Source organism: Anolis sagrei, chromosome 4 (assembly GCF_037176765.1).
Source record: "Anolis sagrei isolate rAnoSag1 chromosome 4, rAnoSag1.mat, whole genome shotgun sequence".
Classification (NCBI taxonomy): domain Eukaryota; kingdom Metazoa; phylum Chordata; class Lepidosauria; order Squamata; family Dactyloidae; genus Anolis; species Anolis sagrei.
The window spans coordinates 29,307,487-29,323,556 of record NC_090024.1 but is presented as its reverse complement, the minus strand read 5'-3'; the positions used below and the strand labels follow the sequence as shown (position 1 = coordinate 29,323,556).

Genomic DNA, 16,070 nt, shown 5'->3' with positions numbered 1-16,070 from the left:
CAAAAGCAAGGAAGAAAAAAGTGTAGTTAGCGGGGCCACTAGTGACCCTAAAGTTGGCTTCCATATTTTTCATGTGTTCAATACTGTTTTAGCGACCTAGAGATATTCATGGTAATTCCACTTTTGGGGGGTCCTGCACCCTAACCTCTCTGAAAGTAGAGAAATGACCTTAAAAGTTGACCATAGCTAAAAAAGTAAAGTTGAAAGAATTTCTTTATAGTCCCAAGTAAACTTTTCACTAGGAACAAGCTTTGGTACTTTCTCAGAAAATGTTTATTCTGTTCAGCACGAGATCCGAGAGGTATGCAGGAGACGAGGCTGCGTTTGTAGAGCGCTCCTGCAGTTAGTTTATTCTGTTCCAATGGTATTTGTCAAGGACAGTTACTCTTCCTGAAAGCCATAGGATAATGCTTGTATTCAACTTTATTATTATTTTAAAGCAGTCTTTTTTTTTTATTATAGTCAGTATGCTACATGAGAGAGAAACACACAAGCTTCTACCATCTCATACATCTTTTAGCAAAGCAAGACATCTTCCTCTCTAGGTCAAAGGTTGACCTAAGATCGTCAATATCAGATATAATGTGAATAAATGGCAAAGGGGCAGGAATCAAGATTCATTCCCCAATAATAACAATTCCATATTTTGCCATAGAACATTTGGAGGAAAGAATGGAAAATTCAGCATTTTGGAAGATCTAAAATTTGTCTTTGACTGAATATTTTATATAAAAATATTTTGTCCTTGGGACTATTTAGGTATATGTTGGTGCATGTGTTGTTATGAGCTGAATTCATAATACATAAGTATGGTTTCTTTTACTTTGTAAATAAATTTTCTATTAAAATAAGTCTTTTCCCCACCAGTTTGATCTTTCCTGGTGTGCGGTTGGCTGCAGACAGCCAGTTCAGTGATTTTCTCGATGGACTTGGTCCTGCACAGCTTGTTGGGCGTCAAACTCTGGCTGCTCCAGCAATGGGTAAGAAATCTTTCCATTGTGATTAGTTTGTCAATAATATATTCACCTGATTGAAATGCTTTACAAAATGATGGAGGAAGTATGGTCCTCACAGTCCCAAACCTCCTTTTAAAAATCCCCACAAGCTCACAGGTATCCCCATTTAATTTTTCTGGATCTTTCTGGCCCCCAAATACAAAAAAAATCATCTAAGCTTCTTTTTGAGCATGAGCAGTTGGGTGTAATGGTAAAAGCCATTGGGTCTTCTTCATCAGTTGATGTGAACAAAGTCCTCTCCATGGCCAAAAACAATGACTCAGGATGACAAAAACATGATAAAATTGTCTTTTTGGAGTCATCAGGAGGCATTTTAATGTGTTTCCTTCCCCCAAATTAGTGCCCTTTTCATGGAGCCCATGGGCTAGACTTCCCCTATCTCTGATGTCAACCATTTGTTCCTACCAGCTTTTCCTCCCCAGTTCCAGAGTTGTTGGAAAAGCCATTCTCATTGTCAGCACATTCAAAATATTTAATATACTCTGGCCCAAGCAAAAATCCTCCACTTTGTGTTAGAAGTACTTATATCCCATTGTTTAAGGAGCACATCTATCCCACTGTGGAAAGCACAATTTCAACTGCAGAGTCAGGTGCTGCCAAGGCCCATTATTCTACGACTGGTGGTTAATGTTGCTGCAGAATGTTTTGAAGCACAAAAAAGCATTAGTGGAGGCACCATAACTTTAGAGATATAATTCTTTAAGAGCATCTATTGTAATGTTAGGACAAACAGGGCATCCCTCCACCTGCCAAATTTTATGTAATAGAACTGACGGCTGGCAGCAACAAAAAAAAATTACTTTCCCACTTTAAAACAAAGTCAATATAGAACAAGGCCCATTTTCCCTAGTAAAACAAGCACACTTTGAACACCCCAAAAGCTCCCAGATGTTCTCTTGAATTTGAAAACCAAAGTTACGTTGTCAATGTACATTGTTTTAAAGAGGGAAGTTCTGCCACACCCCAGAATTTCAGCAAAGTAAAAGGACCAAAAGGACAGTCTACTTTCCCTTAGCTGCTTGCTTAGCATGCTGACACTTGTACCGAAAAGGCAAAATAAGATTCTATCCAAGTGTATGTTCTAAGTAATCCCTTTTATTATGCCCATATCATGATGAACTTAATGATGCAATGAAGATTAACTTTGTTTTATGTCTTGCTTACATGAGGAAAATACAGGGAAAGGAGAATGATTTGCCATTGATAACGTATTTTAATAACACTGCTTCATTTTATTTTAATACCTGTGGGTTTTTCTCCCCTATTTAGGTGATATTCAGGTTGGAATGATGGATAAAAAGGGACAGTTGGAAGTAGAGATAATACGAGCTCGAGGCCTTGTTGTAAAACCAGGTTCAAAGACACTGCCAGGTAAGAAGAATATGCTTAAATCATATAATTGAAAACACGGAAGGTTCATGAACATTTGTGGTTGTTAAATGTGCCCTTCCTCACAGTACCCAAGGTCTTTCCTCACCAGATGTCTCTATAGATCAGTGGTTCTCAACCTGTGGGTCCCCAGATGTTTTAGCCTTCAACTCTCAGAAATCCTAACAGCTTGTAAACTGGCTGGGATTTCTGGGAGTTGTACACCAAAACACTAGGAGACTCACAGATTGAGAACCACTGCTATAGAGCTGTTATATTTAATTGTATGCATTTTATAAAACTCCACTTTCATAACTTGGTTTGATAAGATATTTATATTACAATATATTGAATTAGTGATTATATATGTGGACATTTGTGCTGTTCTTAGAATCCAAAACTTCAGCAGTTATGAATTGCCCCTTTGCTTTGCTCATTAATAGAAATCATAATTAGCAGAAAACTAAAACTTAGATTGGTTCTTGTTTTATTTTATTGTACCAAGAAGCAATTGTTTCGATGGTCAAAATCTTGTTAATTCTGACTGGATTAGACCAACTGAATTATTTGGATTTGCCTATGTGTTGACCCACCAATCAACAATGGATTCAAATTGGTATATTCAAGTTAGGAACAATCAATGGGATATTAACCTATTGAAAACTAGATTTTTCTTCATGAGAGCAGATTATGTATCTGTTGTGGTTGTTCTGTAAGTGGTCTTCTTTGAGCTAAGAGAGATTTGTACAGGGCCGTATTTAGAACATTCTTGAACAAGAATGTTCTCTTTCTTTGACAATGAGTTATGTCTTCTCCTTTAGTACATTTTTATTTTCTATTTGTTGTCCTCTGACCAGAGGATTTCTGGCCTCTAAAGCCTTGTTATGGAAGTGCATCTTCTATAATTAGTTTGTTCCACCAACTGACAGGACAGTTAGTCTATTTATTCTGTCTTCAAGAAGGACATCTTGTGATTCCTGTTCACTGAATAAATTTGAAAATAAGGATTATTCCATCTCCACTCTGTAGAAAGAAACTTTATATAACCTACACCTTTCTTTATTCAAGATCAGTTCCCTTAATATTGCTTTTGGCTTCAGGGGTATGACTTGTTCAACTCTCTTGTCTAGAAGAGAGCCAGTGCCAGCACCAACACACCTGAGGCAGATTAATAGCTTGTTTGAGGCAAAAGTCATAATCTATGCACTCGGCTCCATATGAAGAACCTTATATGGAGCAAGAGAAAAATACATAGGGGATGCGAGAGAGTCCAGTTCTCCCTTTCCCACTGGCAGTTATATTGTTGGAAGTTGTGGCTCTAGCAGCAGCGATCTCACCCTTTATCAGCTGCAACTGCATTGATGTCTTCAATATCAATATATCAGTATTGACATTGGGACACTCACATCCTCTGGCATTGACACAAGCTGCATCAATGCTACATTTCCTGATTAGAATACTGGAAAGGCTTCAGATATATTTGAATTGCTCTGAAACTTAAATGACCTTTGTGTGCACAGGTATGTGCCTTCAAATTTCCTTTTGATTTATGATGACCCCATTAATTTCATAGATTATTTTTACCTGTTCCTTCCTCTGAAATATAGACTACAGCATCTAGTATTTGTGATGGTATCCCATCCAAGTACCAACCAGAGCTGACACTGCTTAGTTGCCAAGAGCAAATAGCATCTGGTGTATTTAGGGCACTCAGGCAACCTTCATTAGTCATTATTTCTCATGAGAGCATCCCCCTTCAGTGTTGTTCTTTAAGACATGAAATAGTTGTCCCTACTGTTCCTTTAGAGCAGTGGTTCCCAACCTGTGGTCTGTGGGCCCCCAGTGTTCCCCAAGACCTGGAAATATGGACCCCAGCCTCACCGTTACTACCCCATTGCAACAAAAGTGACTGTTCTCGCAAAACCCTCTTAAAGTGCCGAGGCAATTGGGATGTCAGGAGAGGAGAGGCTGACTACCCATGAAAGGCATGACAACAAGCCTCCTGACTCCTGCTTCTCCTCCTCCTCCTGACTGGAGCCATTCCATGTGGCACCTGGAAGCATTAGTGTATTCATTTTTAGGCCTGTTCCTCGGGTTATTTGGGGTGCTGATTCAGAAAATTGCATTGGATAGACCACATCAGCTCTAGATTATTAAATATGGTTTTCTTTTGGTGAGCAGATGGCAACTACTGGGTGGCATGTGTTCTGTATCAGAAACTAGAGCTGATGTGGTCTCTCCAATGCTTTTTTCCTGAATCAGCATCCCAAATAACCAAACCATATCTAAAGTTGACCAAAAACAGATTTGTAACCCTTTTGGTACTAATGTTGGAGAGTGGCCCCTGGTCAAAGTGGTCCCTGGCCAAGTGGTTCCTGGCCAAGTGGTCCCTGGTAAAAAAAAAAGTGTTGGGAATCACTGTTTTAGAGACACATGTTATTTTCACTGATAGAAACTAGCTTAGAGAGAAACGTCTTGAATGCCATATTCTGAATGTCCTTCTGTGGTTTGTTTGCAACCACTGCTGTCCTCAGCCTTCCAGTTATTCAACCAGAGATGATGACTTGCACCAAGGCCATGCAGAATCATTTTGGTCTCAATGTAGGATTACATACTCTATCTAAAAACAAAGTAGGATCATCTAAAAACATTTCACAAACTCTATCTAAAAACATTTCACAAACCACATGAATTTGCTAAACCAACCTCTACATTTTCCATACTGTCAGATTCCGATCCCCCACCTGTAACTCTTATTCTAAGATAATGACATCTTCTTTATACACTGCAGTTTTTTTCTGGTGCATTTGGCTGTTTTACATTTACTTGCCTGATTTTAAGACATTTAATTGCACGGACATACTCATTCTTGTACAGGTTTCCCACATTAATTTTCACAAAAGCAATCAGTTTATCCTGTCTAAAGGTAATGCTGTTTTGCACAGAAAAAAAAGTTATAGAAAAACCAAGCGCGTTTTTGTAAAGTTTTCCTTATTTCTCAACTAAAATAGTGCTCAGAAGTGTACACAAAGAGAAGACTACTGAAATTATCTTTTTTTTACATGTCATAATGAAATAAGTGGATACTTACATTGGTATTCCAAACTAGATTATCTATTGTGCTAATTTATTTGTTTTTATTTATTTACTATATTTTTATCCTGCTCTATCTCAATCCCAAAGGGGCATTAAAACATAAAACATACAAAATACATTATATATTAAAATCATAACAACAGAGACATATACATACATTTAAATAAGCAGCTATAACATAGCACACATAGTCCCAAAATCATAGTCCAAAAGCCGTTCCAATCATCTTAATTTTGTAGCCGCATATTGCACTGTAACTACTCTCCAAACGCTTGGTCCCATACCCAAGTCTTCAATCTAGGTAAGACTATCAATTGTCTTGGCTAGGTTTACTAAGATGTATTTATTTATCAGGTATATATCAAGATTTTGTTCACAATGTTAAAATGGTGTAGGTATTTCACAAAACAGGCCTCTGAATTAATCTTCCTGTTTTTTCGCCCCACAGCACCATATGTCAAGGTGTACTTATTAGAAAATGGAGTCTGTATAGCCAAAAAGAAAACAAAGGTGGCAAGGAAAACATTGGAACCTCTTTATCAGCAGCTGTTGTCATTTGAAGAGAGTCCCCAAGGAAAGGTTTTACAGGTAATTTTTACTCTTAGCCATGTTTTTTAAATTTAATCACCATCCATTGAATGCTGTAAGCCTAAATTGGTTCCCTAAATTGGTCTCCATGGAATATCTCATACCCCGGATGACTAAAAATATTTTTTAACTCGTAAGCTGACATGCTGCAAAGCAACACGCTGGTATCAAGCATCATTTTTATTTCTAGTACAGATTGTGTATCCCTTTCTGGAAATACAAAATCTAAAATACTCCAGAAGTGGCTGAGATAGTGAAACTTTTGCTTTTTGATAGTTCAACGTACACAAACTTTGTTTAAAGTTTTGATTGTATATAAAATTACTTTTAGGATATGTGCATATGAAACATAAATGAATTCTATTTTAGATCTGGGTCCCATCTCCAAAATAGGACAATGTGTGCACACAAATATTAAATAATAATAATAATAATAATAATAATAATAATAATAATAATAAATAACTTTGTTATACGGACATTTCTGGTTCTAAGCATTTTGGGTAAGGGATACTCAGTCTGTAATGTATCTTTGAACTTGCATACTAAGAAATTTGATAGAAGACAAAATACTGAGTAGCTGGAGACCAATACTTCATTTTGAATTGTGCTCAGTCTCCCAGGGGTAAGAAATGAGAAGCTGAAAGTAAATGGGAGCATTTTGGAGACTGGGAGCACATTTAGTTGCCATGGGGTGGGCAGGATGCAGCAATCCAAAAGGCAGGTCCCATCATGTTATGGTCAATTTTGCTGCCAACACAGAGAAAAAAACCTCTTTTACCTTTTTAAAAAGACTTACAAGTAATTCCATGCTTCTGGGAAGTATCCATGAATATGGATTGTATGCACACTAGATGGGTAAAACATGCAAACGGGCACTTTTTTCTGTCACCAAATTATAATAGCAAAATTACCAGGGGCAAGAAAAACTCCTAGGGGCCCCTGGGATAAAAAAGGGATAGGGACACATACAAACTGCAGATTTACTACTGCTGTCCTTTAATATAATAATAATAAAACTTTATTTGTATTCTGCTTTATCTCCCCGGGGGGACTCAGAGCGGATTCCAATATACAACAGCAAACATTCAATGTCTCTATAAAATCTGGACAAACATTCAACCATAATTTTCAGAAGCCAACTGGAGTTCACAGAGTTGTATGGGTTGGTTGTATGGCCAATGGTGGTAATTGGGCTGACATGAGCTAGCAGAGCCCAGATACAAAATAGTTGTCAACCAGGGCCCGGTAGTGATCTCTTATTATCTAATCCTCCTCCTCTCCATATTCCACTGAGCAAAAGTAGGTCTTCAGTTGTTTTTTTTAAAGGAGAGGAGAGAGGGGGGCAGCTTAAGTTCTTTAAGGAGGAAGTTCCAGAGGTGGGGAGGTGAACACGGAGAAGGCCCTCTCTCTCTCATTCCCACCAGCCATATTTGAGATGGGGGTGGAACTGGGAGCAGGGCCTCCTCTGATGACCTCAGTGCCTGAGCTGGTTTGTAAGAAGAGATGCGATTGGTAAATAGCCTGGACCCAAGCCATTTGGGCTTTAAAGATAATGACCAACACTTTGTATTTACTGTTCTGGTTCATTTTATTAATCTGAAGAACTCACTTTCACCATGACTGACATCGGTTTCTTTTGTTTGACCCTACAGATTATTGTGTGGGGCGATTATGGACGTATGGATCACAAATCCTTTATGGGAGTGGCACAGATACTGTTAGATGAACTGGACCTGTCCAATATGGTGATTGGCTGGTTCAAACTTTTTCCCCCTTCGTCCCTAGTAGATCCAACGTTGGCCCCTCTGACCAGAAGGGCTTCCCAATCATCTCTTGAAAGTTCAACGGGACCTTCTTACGCGCGCTCATAGCAGCTGTGAAACTGTTGTCAGAGCAACCAGCGTTACAAAAAAAATCAACAGGTCGCAAACCCTGGTAACACTGCATGCTTAATGTTGTGTCTTTGGAGCCTGTTTCTAGGGCTATAAAGCGATTCTGTGTTCTCAGAGGAAGTTGCACACATTGTGCTCTAAAGGAAGTCCTCAGGTGAAGGAGTGGAGCTGGAAAGAACTGAATGGTCGGGAGTTCAGTGACACTCAACTTGTAGTCCAATCTGAAGCCATGGATTAAACTAAAGAATCAAGCTGTCTCATGCAACAAGAATCCCTTTCAATGGCACATCTGTTTTCTCGCTCCCTTTTTGTTCTCTGCCCCTTCCTGCCCGACCCCAACCCCAAGCCTGGTGATGCCACAGAAACATGGAGCTACCCAAACACTGTGCCACAAGTCGTCGGAAAGATGGAAGCCAAGAGGGTTAATTAAAGGAAAGCCAGTGCAATTGTGAACAGCAGAGGAAACTCGCCTTACCAGAAAGGTTGAAGACTTATAGTGGCAGGCCTTGCAATTTCAGCTCTCGCTAGAGTCGAACCCCATGTGCGTGGACTCTGAAAAAACAAAATTCTGTGGCTATACTGTACTGTATGAAATTAAAGACACTTTTTTGCATGGACACAGATTATGCTGAACACTTAAAATTATTTTCTTGGGGCTGCAACTTGCAAAAAAAGAATAAATCAGCCATTTTCAACAATTTATATTATTTTTAAAAATAAATTTCACTAGTGCATGGTTTTAAAAGGGAGAGAATGCAACAGGGTGGTAATACACACCAAGTTTATCATTCTTTAAACCAATCATGGTCTGTGTTTTGGCAGACATACAAATGAAAAATTAATGATTTCTAGCAAATATTTAAAAATTATGTTTATGTGACAAGAAATAAGTGTAATATATGAAATTTATTTAAATGTAAAAGGTACAAGCCTTGTAAAGTTCAACAATATGTGCAAATTGTACACTTCTTTCCCCTTCTTGTCTACCCCTCCTCCCTCCTTTTGCTCTCTCTCATTCCCTTCCTACCTCCCAGGATGATCATTATACTCTGAAAACGCTACTTTTTGACTTATTACTCTCATGCTCCATATTTGGTTCAGGGTTGCAGGTTATTCTGCATTTCTGAAATCTTTGAGAAAAAAAATATTGGTTAAGACCTTTTTCAAGCATGTTGAAAAGTATTTTGCAACATGGCTTGGGGAGTACATTACAATAATTCAGCATGTATTTGATAAAAAAATTGAACTTTTTGCAGTTTATTGTACAGTGCATGGAAACTTCTTTTATTTTTTTTCCTCACCTTCAATTAAATTCTGCAGCAAAATACTGGAATCATGTGGCCATTTGTAAAACATCTTCAATAAATTTGTTTTCAGCACCAGCATCATTCATTCAAGGTTGAACTATCGTTTCTGGATGGTCTTGAAGAACTCACAAGATGACAGTCTTGCTAACTATCAGCATCTTTATCATTTGCACTGAGCCAAACAAACTGCTACCCATTTAGGGCCTCAATAAAGAGCAATTAAACCCATTTTCATGAACCATGTGGTGGCAAATTGGTGAATATAAAAAGCTGACATCAAAAAGTCACAACCTGAGTTGCAGTCCTGCACCTACTTAATTTTTAATGGTACCAACATGCCCTAAGAGATTGCAGGATTGCACCTTTGGACTTTTTTTTTAACGCCTTAAAATACATTGAGTTTAATAATTCTGACACCATCACCAAGAGCCTAAATGTAAAGGAGTAACATTACGCCTGCCACCTGTACGCAGGTATTTTAGAACTATGGGAAGCTGGGGTGAAAAGGTGGAGTATTCAAAGTCCAACTCTTTCGTGATTTTATAATGAAAGGGAATGTAACTTGTTTAAGTGCATCATTCTTCTTTTCTGTGTCTTTCGATGCCTTTAATCCGTACCTATTGTTTAATGTCAAAGCACTGCAATAATATTTGAATAAACATAATGTTTAAATTAAGGCCATGCACGCAAATATTCTGATTTGGGGCAAAAGATCTGTAACGTTACCTCCTCCCCTCCTGCCCAAATAGATTGACTCACAGAAGAGCAAAAGCCAGAACTGAAAATCCTCCTGATGCCTTTTATTTGATAGGGTGCATCTAGGTATGAAGCAAAATAATGAGCACAGTGCATTAATTTTGCCCATGAGAGCATTACTCAAACAGATGGAGAATGTGCAGCTAGAATGCCTCATGAATTGCACCCATACAACAAACCCAAACTCCATTTGTGCACCAATGGAAAGAAATGCGCTTATGGAGATTCTCCTATGTAGTAAATAATGGAGACGTTATCTCTGGTGGGAGTTCTGTATCAAGGACCTTGCATCCATCAGAAATTAGGGTGGATGAGAGAGGCTTTTACAAACTTTATATACAGTATATACTAAGTGAAAGAAGATTGGTAAGATGTATTTGAGTGAAATAATTTATGTTGGTACAAATTGCGGATGTATACCAAAATAATGCATTGTTCCCTAGGGAAAAACTTTTTTTTTCAAAAAAAAATATGACTCTTCCTCATACTGTGACATGCAGTCGATGCATTCTTTTATGCATATTCCTATATAAAATTATTTGTAATTCATACAAGAAGGATATGACCGTATGAAAAGTCTGTACATACTTGGTCATTATACAGTATTTATTTTAAAAGTTGATTGTATTTTTTTTAAATAACCACATGTCTGCAACTCTGCTTATATTTTAGTCATGTAAATAGCATTCTTCCAGTGACCACAGCTGTCTTGTACATAGTCTGTTTTAAAAATAAAGGGAATCGAAGTTGGGGGAGAAATGGACAGTTTAGGCCTGTTAATGAACACCGACTAATGTAAATCCAATTCATTCTGGTGATGGCATTTATTTAACACTTTAAATAAAACATTTTCTTTACAGAATTTGTTAAGTGATTCTTTTCCTCAATACACTTTTCCTCCCAAGAGACGTTGGTGATCTCCTTGAGTGATAGGAGTTTTAAAAACTTGAAGGAAATGTACCTACAAGACTCATTGAAATTGTTTTGTTTTTGGTTTGTGTATCAGGAGCGACTTGAGAAACTGCAAGTCACTTCTGGTATGAGAGAATGGGCAGTCTGCAAGGACGTTGTCCAAGGGGACGCCCAAATGTGTGTGTATTTTTAATGTTTTTACCATCTTTGTGGGAGGATTCTCTCATGTCCCTGCATGGGGAGCTGGAGCTGACAGAGGGAGCTCATCCACACTCGCCCCAGATTTGAACCTCCGACCTGTCAGTCTTCAGTCCTGCTGGCACAAGGGTTTAACCCATTGGGCTACGGCTGGCTCCTTGCATTAAAAAGTAATAGAAGCACAGTTCTCATCTTCACTCTGGAATTTATTTAAAAGCTTACAGGTGTTTGTACCTTATTGTTCTCAAAGGTTATTCCAAAGTTATTCATCTTGACATTTTATCAGCAAGTGGTGTACATGAGTGGGTTGGTGTTACTGAAATTTTTCATGATAGTTTGTATAAAGTGGAGATAAAGCTGCAAATCCATAGAACTAGTGACTCAGCACCGTGGTTAGACTCATTAAACAAACAAAAACTGATTTCTAAGATGTACAGCTTCATAAAGCGCTGTGCCTTAACATTACTCCCTATACAGTAATTATGTTCAGATAATTGTGTAAATATATATTTGAAGTAACGAGGATAGCTAAGCAGCATGTGCATACACAGAAGACTAAACAAACTTTCAGGTGCAATTACTTAAAGATGGAAACCAAGCATTTTGTGCAGAGGTTGATGTGGTGATATGGTTGAAAATGCAACAATAAACATAAGCTTTCACCAGCTTTCATCAACTGTCTGGAGGCATCAGATACTCCAGCAGACAGAGTCTACGAAAGCCGGTACTATAAGCTTATTTCTCTAAGTTAGTTTCAAAGGTGCTACAAGGTTCCTTGGTATGCTGCCACAGACCATATTAATGATACGTTGTTTTTATACCCCATCATTTGACAACTGTCTCACCCAATATAATTGCAAAAACCAGGGAGCAAACTTTCAGGTTCTTCAGAATTTTTCATCAGACTAGTATGCAGGGAGACATGGTGGCCAATTTTTGTTCCATCTTACTTGATGAATGCCTTTGGAGAACTCAAAAACTTACTTTATTTTAGGACATTTTGGTTGGTCTTATTTTTATTGTGTCAGAAGTAAATTGAGGGTGTAATTATAATGTATTTAAAAACACAAAGTTAAAAACTAGGCATTATGCTAAATGTTCTTTGACCAGAAGCTGGCCACTTGGAGTGCCTCTGGTGTCGCTGTGAGATGGTCCTCCATTGTGCATGTGGCAGGGTTCAGACTGCATTGTAGTAAGCAATTTGTGGTTTGCCCTTCTCCATACTCGCATGTAGTGGACCCCACTTAACAGCCCCATTTCTTAAGGTTAGCTCTGCATCTTATGGTTGGTCTCAATAAAGGTATTGCCAAATGATTGATTTTGAAATGCTGTCCCCCCCATCCCTGCACACGGTTAGCTCCATTAAGATGATTCTCCAAACTAGTCTAAAAATCATATCCATTATTAATATTTCAGACACTTCAAGGTCCCTTAGAATTTATGATTAAATATTATATGCTAATTAAGGAATGCATTCTCAAACAGGGTTTCTGGAAGCTGTAACTTTAGCCTATAAAAACCTTGAGACTCTTGGAGCTAGAATAGTGTTCTGCCAGAAAAGAATAGGTTTTGTTGTTTGGTTTTCTTTAAAGCAGGGATGGTTCTCCAGATATTAGATTATAGCAACAGCCCAAGCCAGCATAGTCAATTAGGGATGAAGGATGCTGTTGCACAATAAATGGAAGGGCACATTGGATCATCCTCATCTCAGGGAAGGCACATGACAATACCTAGGATTTCAAACCCCTGGATGCATTAATAGGGTTCATAGGCATGTAGCACTATTTGTCATTAAAATAAGCACCTAGGAGTGGTTGTGTGGAGCAGTGTGTGTTATTCCTCTGTGAACATCATTTGATATACATCAGTGGGTGTCCACACGTGACAAACCAATAGTTAACTTCTCCTTAGCCAAAGCTACATGTGACAATAACAAAATGCCCAAATGTCAGCAAGCCGCTGATTATACATCTCATCCTATGAAGAAAACTGTATATCCCAGATCTGATATCTGGACCTTCTCTCCTTCTGAAAATGTGTGTGTATAGGTAGGGCAACATTTATTTAGAGAGCAGAGTTGTATAGTGGTGTAAGGGCTGGACTACAATTCTGGAAAAACTCAGGTGGCACCTAGTCACAGGTAGTAGTTTGCTAACTTATTATTGTCTTTATGTCAATATATCAAACAACAAATACACTGACTAATGTATTAATGTAATTAATAATGGCAGCAAGCAGCACAGATATATTTTTGATAAGACAATGGATTGTTAACATATCTGATGAATGATGTACATAAATGTCTGTTCAATGGAATGCACAAATTGATTGAAATGTCTGTTCTCACCGCTTATTGTTTTGTTATTGTTATTTTTAAAGCTAATTGTATTGTTTTAATCTGCTTCTGTAAACTGCTCCGAGCGGTATACAAGTTAAATAAATAAATAAGATTCCAGATATTAGGGACATCCTGACGGAAAGAAGTAATTGGTTTGCTTAGAAGTAAATCAACATCTCTTTCTAAATACAGAGGTAAGTGTATTAATAAGTGTGGCATGGGAGTGGGGAAGAAACCTAAGAGCTACTTTGGATATTCTGACAAAACTAATATTTTCAGAAAACTGAAATAAAAGCAAAGAAAACAGAAATCTTGTGTCATTTTTACAACATGAACTTTTAGAGACTATTGGTACCTTTTTCAGAAGAAAGAAGAAAAAAGGGTACTCAAAACACCAGTTTTTCAAGAAGGAAACCACGCTGCTCTGCTGTCTTACAAATGGGGATGAAAAGAACCCAAGACAATTCCTCTTCTCAAAGGGTTAAATTTTCAGATTCGCTATTGTTCCACAAATATGCCAGAAATCTTTTCCTAATCTCTTTTTGTTTGCCTCATGTTGCTAGTGAAGGCCAGAGTCAAAAGCAAAATAGAGAACTTCTCCGTTTCTCTCCATCTTCTCCATTTGGCAAGATGCTGGGTACCAACCACTCTTGGAGAGGAATGAACGAAGCGATAGGCCTACATAGAAGGAAAGTGTTTAGAGTCTAGGCAGGTGAGTTGAGGTGTTTTGTACTGAAAGAAAACAAATGACTATCTTCATGGTCCTTCCAGCCTTAGACCTGAACAAGAGAGGATTAGAGTAAGCACAAGGAGTTGGCTATATAAGCCATTCTCCTCTCCTAGCCCCATTTTTTTTCTCTGCACTGGTTGCAATGGTACACACCCTCCTGATGCACATTCCATTTAATCCTCTACCTACAATGTATGTGGACTGTCTATTCAGATGCCCATATGGATTTACATTGACATGTAGAGACTGTCTATCCAGATTGTATTGCTTTCAATGGAATGCACAAATTGATTTGCATAAGAGTGTGCCTGACATTGAAAGAAAAATGGTGTGTTTAAGACTCTGGAATGTGCATCTGGATGCATTCCACCACCATATCATGCTGTTTGTATATAAATACCACATATATTTGCTGTATATTTATCTTAGAAGAAGAAAAGGGGTAGGGAGAAATAGAATATAACACTTTTTGCTCTAGGAGAGGAATGGAATGTAATTTGGTAAGAATGATATAGTCGGAAAAACTTGGTCATTATATGCATATATTCCAATAGCCTTTTAGAATGCCTCAGGCTACAGTTCTGTGCATATTTAACTAGGAGAAGACACATATATACACATATACATACATACAGGTACCAATTAAAGCTCATTGAAACTTATTTATGAGTAGATATTTTGAGTAAATATTATTGCATTGAGAATAAAAATGTAACACTGCTCTGCAGGAAAAATAAACTCAAATAACTAAACAGTAAAATCTCTCCCAATGTTCAACCTCCACAAGTACAGGATATTCTGTTCCCAAGCTTGGAAAGACTGCATCATTTTGCTTTTCCCTGTTGCCTACTGATAAAAGCAAAAATCCCCTTTCTTGCTGAATTAATTACATGCAAAACACTTCTGCACTTTGAGCTCAATCTGCAGCAAGTGAAATAAGCTGAATGTTGGAGGAGTAAAAAAAACTGGGACATTTTGAAAACACCTAAGGGACTGGGTTGGCAAAGGATGAATCGGGGCTATGAACATCAAACTGAGACAGTTAGAGGGTTTGAAACTGGGAATCAGGAAGGAAAATAACATGGCCCCATATGAGTTTGCAGCTATGTGGGCAGAAGCAGGTTAGAAGACAGCACAAGAGATTTGCATACTATTCAAAAAGAACATATGCGCATATATACCATAATGGGATACCAACTTCTGTTTAAAATGTGTTATTTCATTGTTACCGTTGTTGTGGCTTGTTGTATTTTAATATTATATTCATACTAAAATTTGCAGAAATATTTTTCCTGGGCAGATGAGAAATATGATGACCTCTCCTTTCCCGGTCATGTCATGTGGTCATGAGACATGCATGTATTTATGAAGTGTTTGGATGTATTTATTTGCTTCTTCCTTCCTGCACTTTTCATTTTTGTGCCATGCCTGTCTGGTTGTATATTTGATCTTTAGTATTTATAGTCCAAGTTGAGGATTTAACTGCTCCTCCCTTTTTCTCAGGCAGGAAAACTGAGAAAAGATTCTGCATAGACATTTTCAAAGCTGTGGGTATCAGATGTTAGTACGGGTGCTCTTTGATCTCTTTTAACATTCAATAGTGATAGCAAGTTTGCGCACAAAGTCAAAGGATTTATTGCTAAGTTTCTGAATGTATTTACTGGTGTTTATAACCTTCTTTTCAGCTCACAAGTTCCTTTAGAATGACAAAAACTTATATTGGTGACATACCGGCCAGTTTCCAATCTTCCCTTCCTGTGCAAGGTTCTAGAGTGAGTGGTGGTCTCTCAGCTCCAGGGATTCTTAGATGATAGCGATTATTTCTATTCTTCACAGTTTGGTTTTAGTTCTCTTGGACATCTCTGC

At 37.9% G+C, this 16,070-nt stretch overlaps 1 protein-coding gene across 50 annotated transcripts in view; it reads left to right on the top strand.

Annotated features, from left to right (window-relative positions):
* The window catches only part of RIMS2 (regulating synaptic membrane exocytosis 2), a 401,331-nt gene extending 390,443 nt beyond the window's left edge, over positions 1-10,888 (top strand). For all 50 annotated transcript variants that reach the window (XM_060775747.2, XM_060775725.2, XM_060775741.2 and 47 more), the window contains 4 exons: positions 868-980; positions 2,286-2,387; positions 5,929-6,068; positions 7,724-10,888. In XM_060775747.2, coding sequence (XP_060631730.2) covers positions 868-980; positions 2,286-2,387; positions 5,929-6,068; positions 7,724-7,942 — 574 coding nt within the window. In that variant the 3' untranslated portion in view covers positions 7,943-10,888. The remainder of the gene's footprint in view (positions 1-867; positions 981-2,285; positions 2,388-5,928; positions 6,069-7,723) is intronic.
* Positions 10,889-16,070: the final 5,182 nt, after the last annotated feature.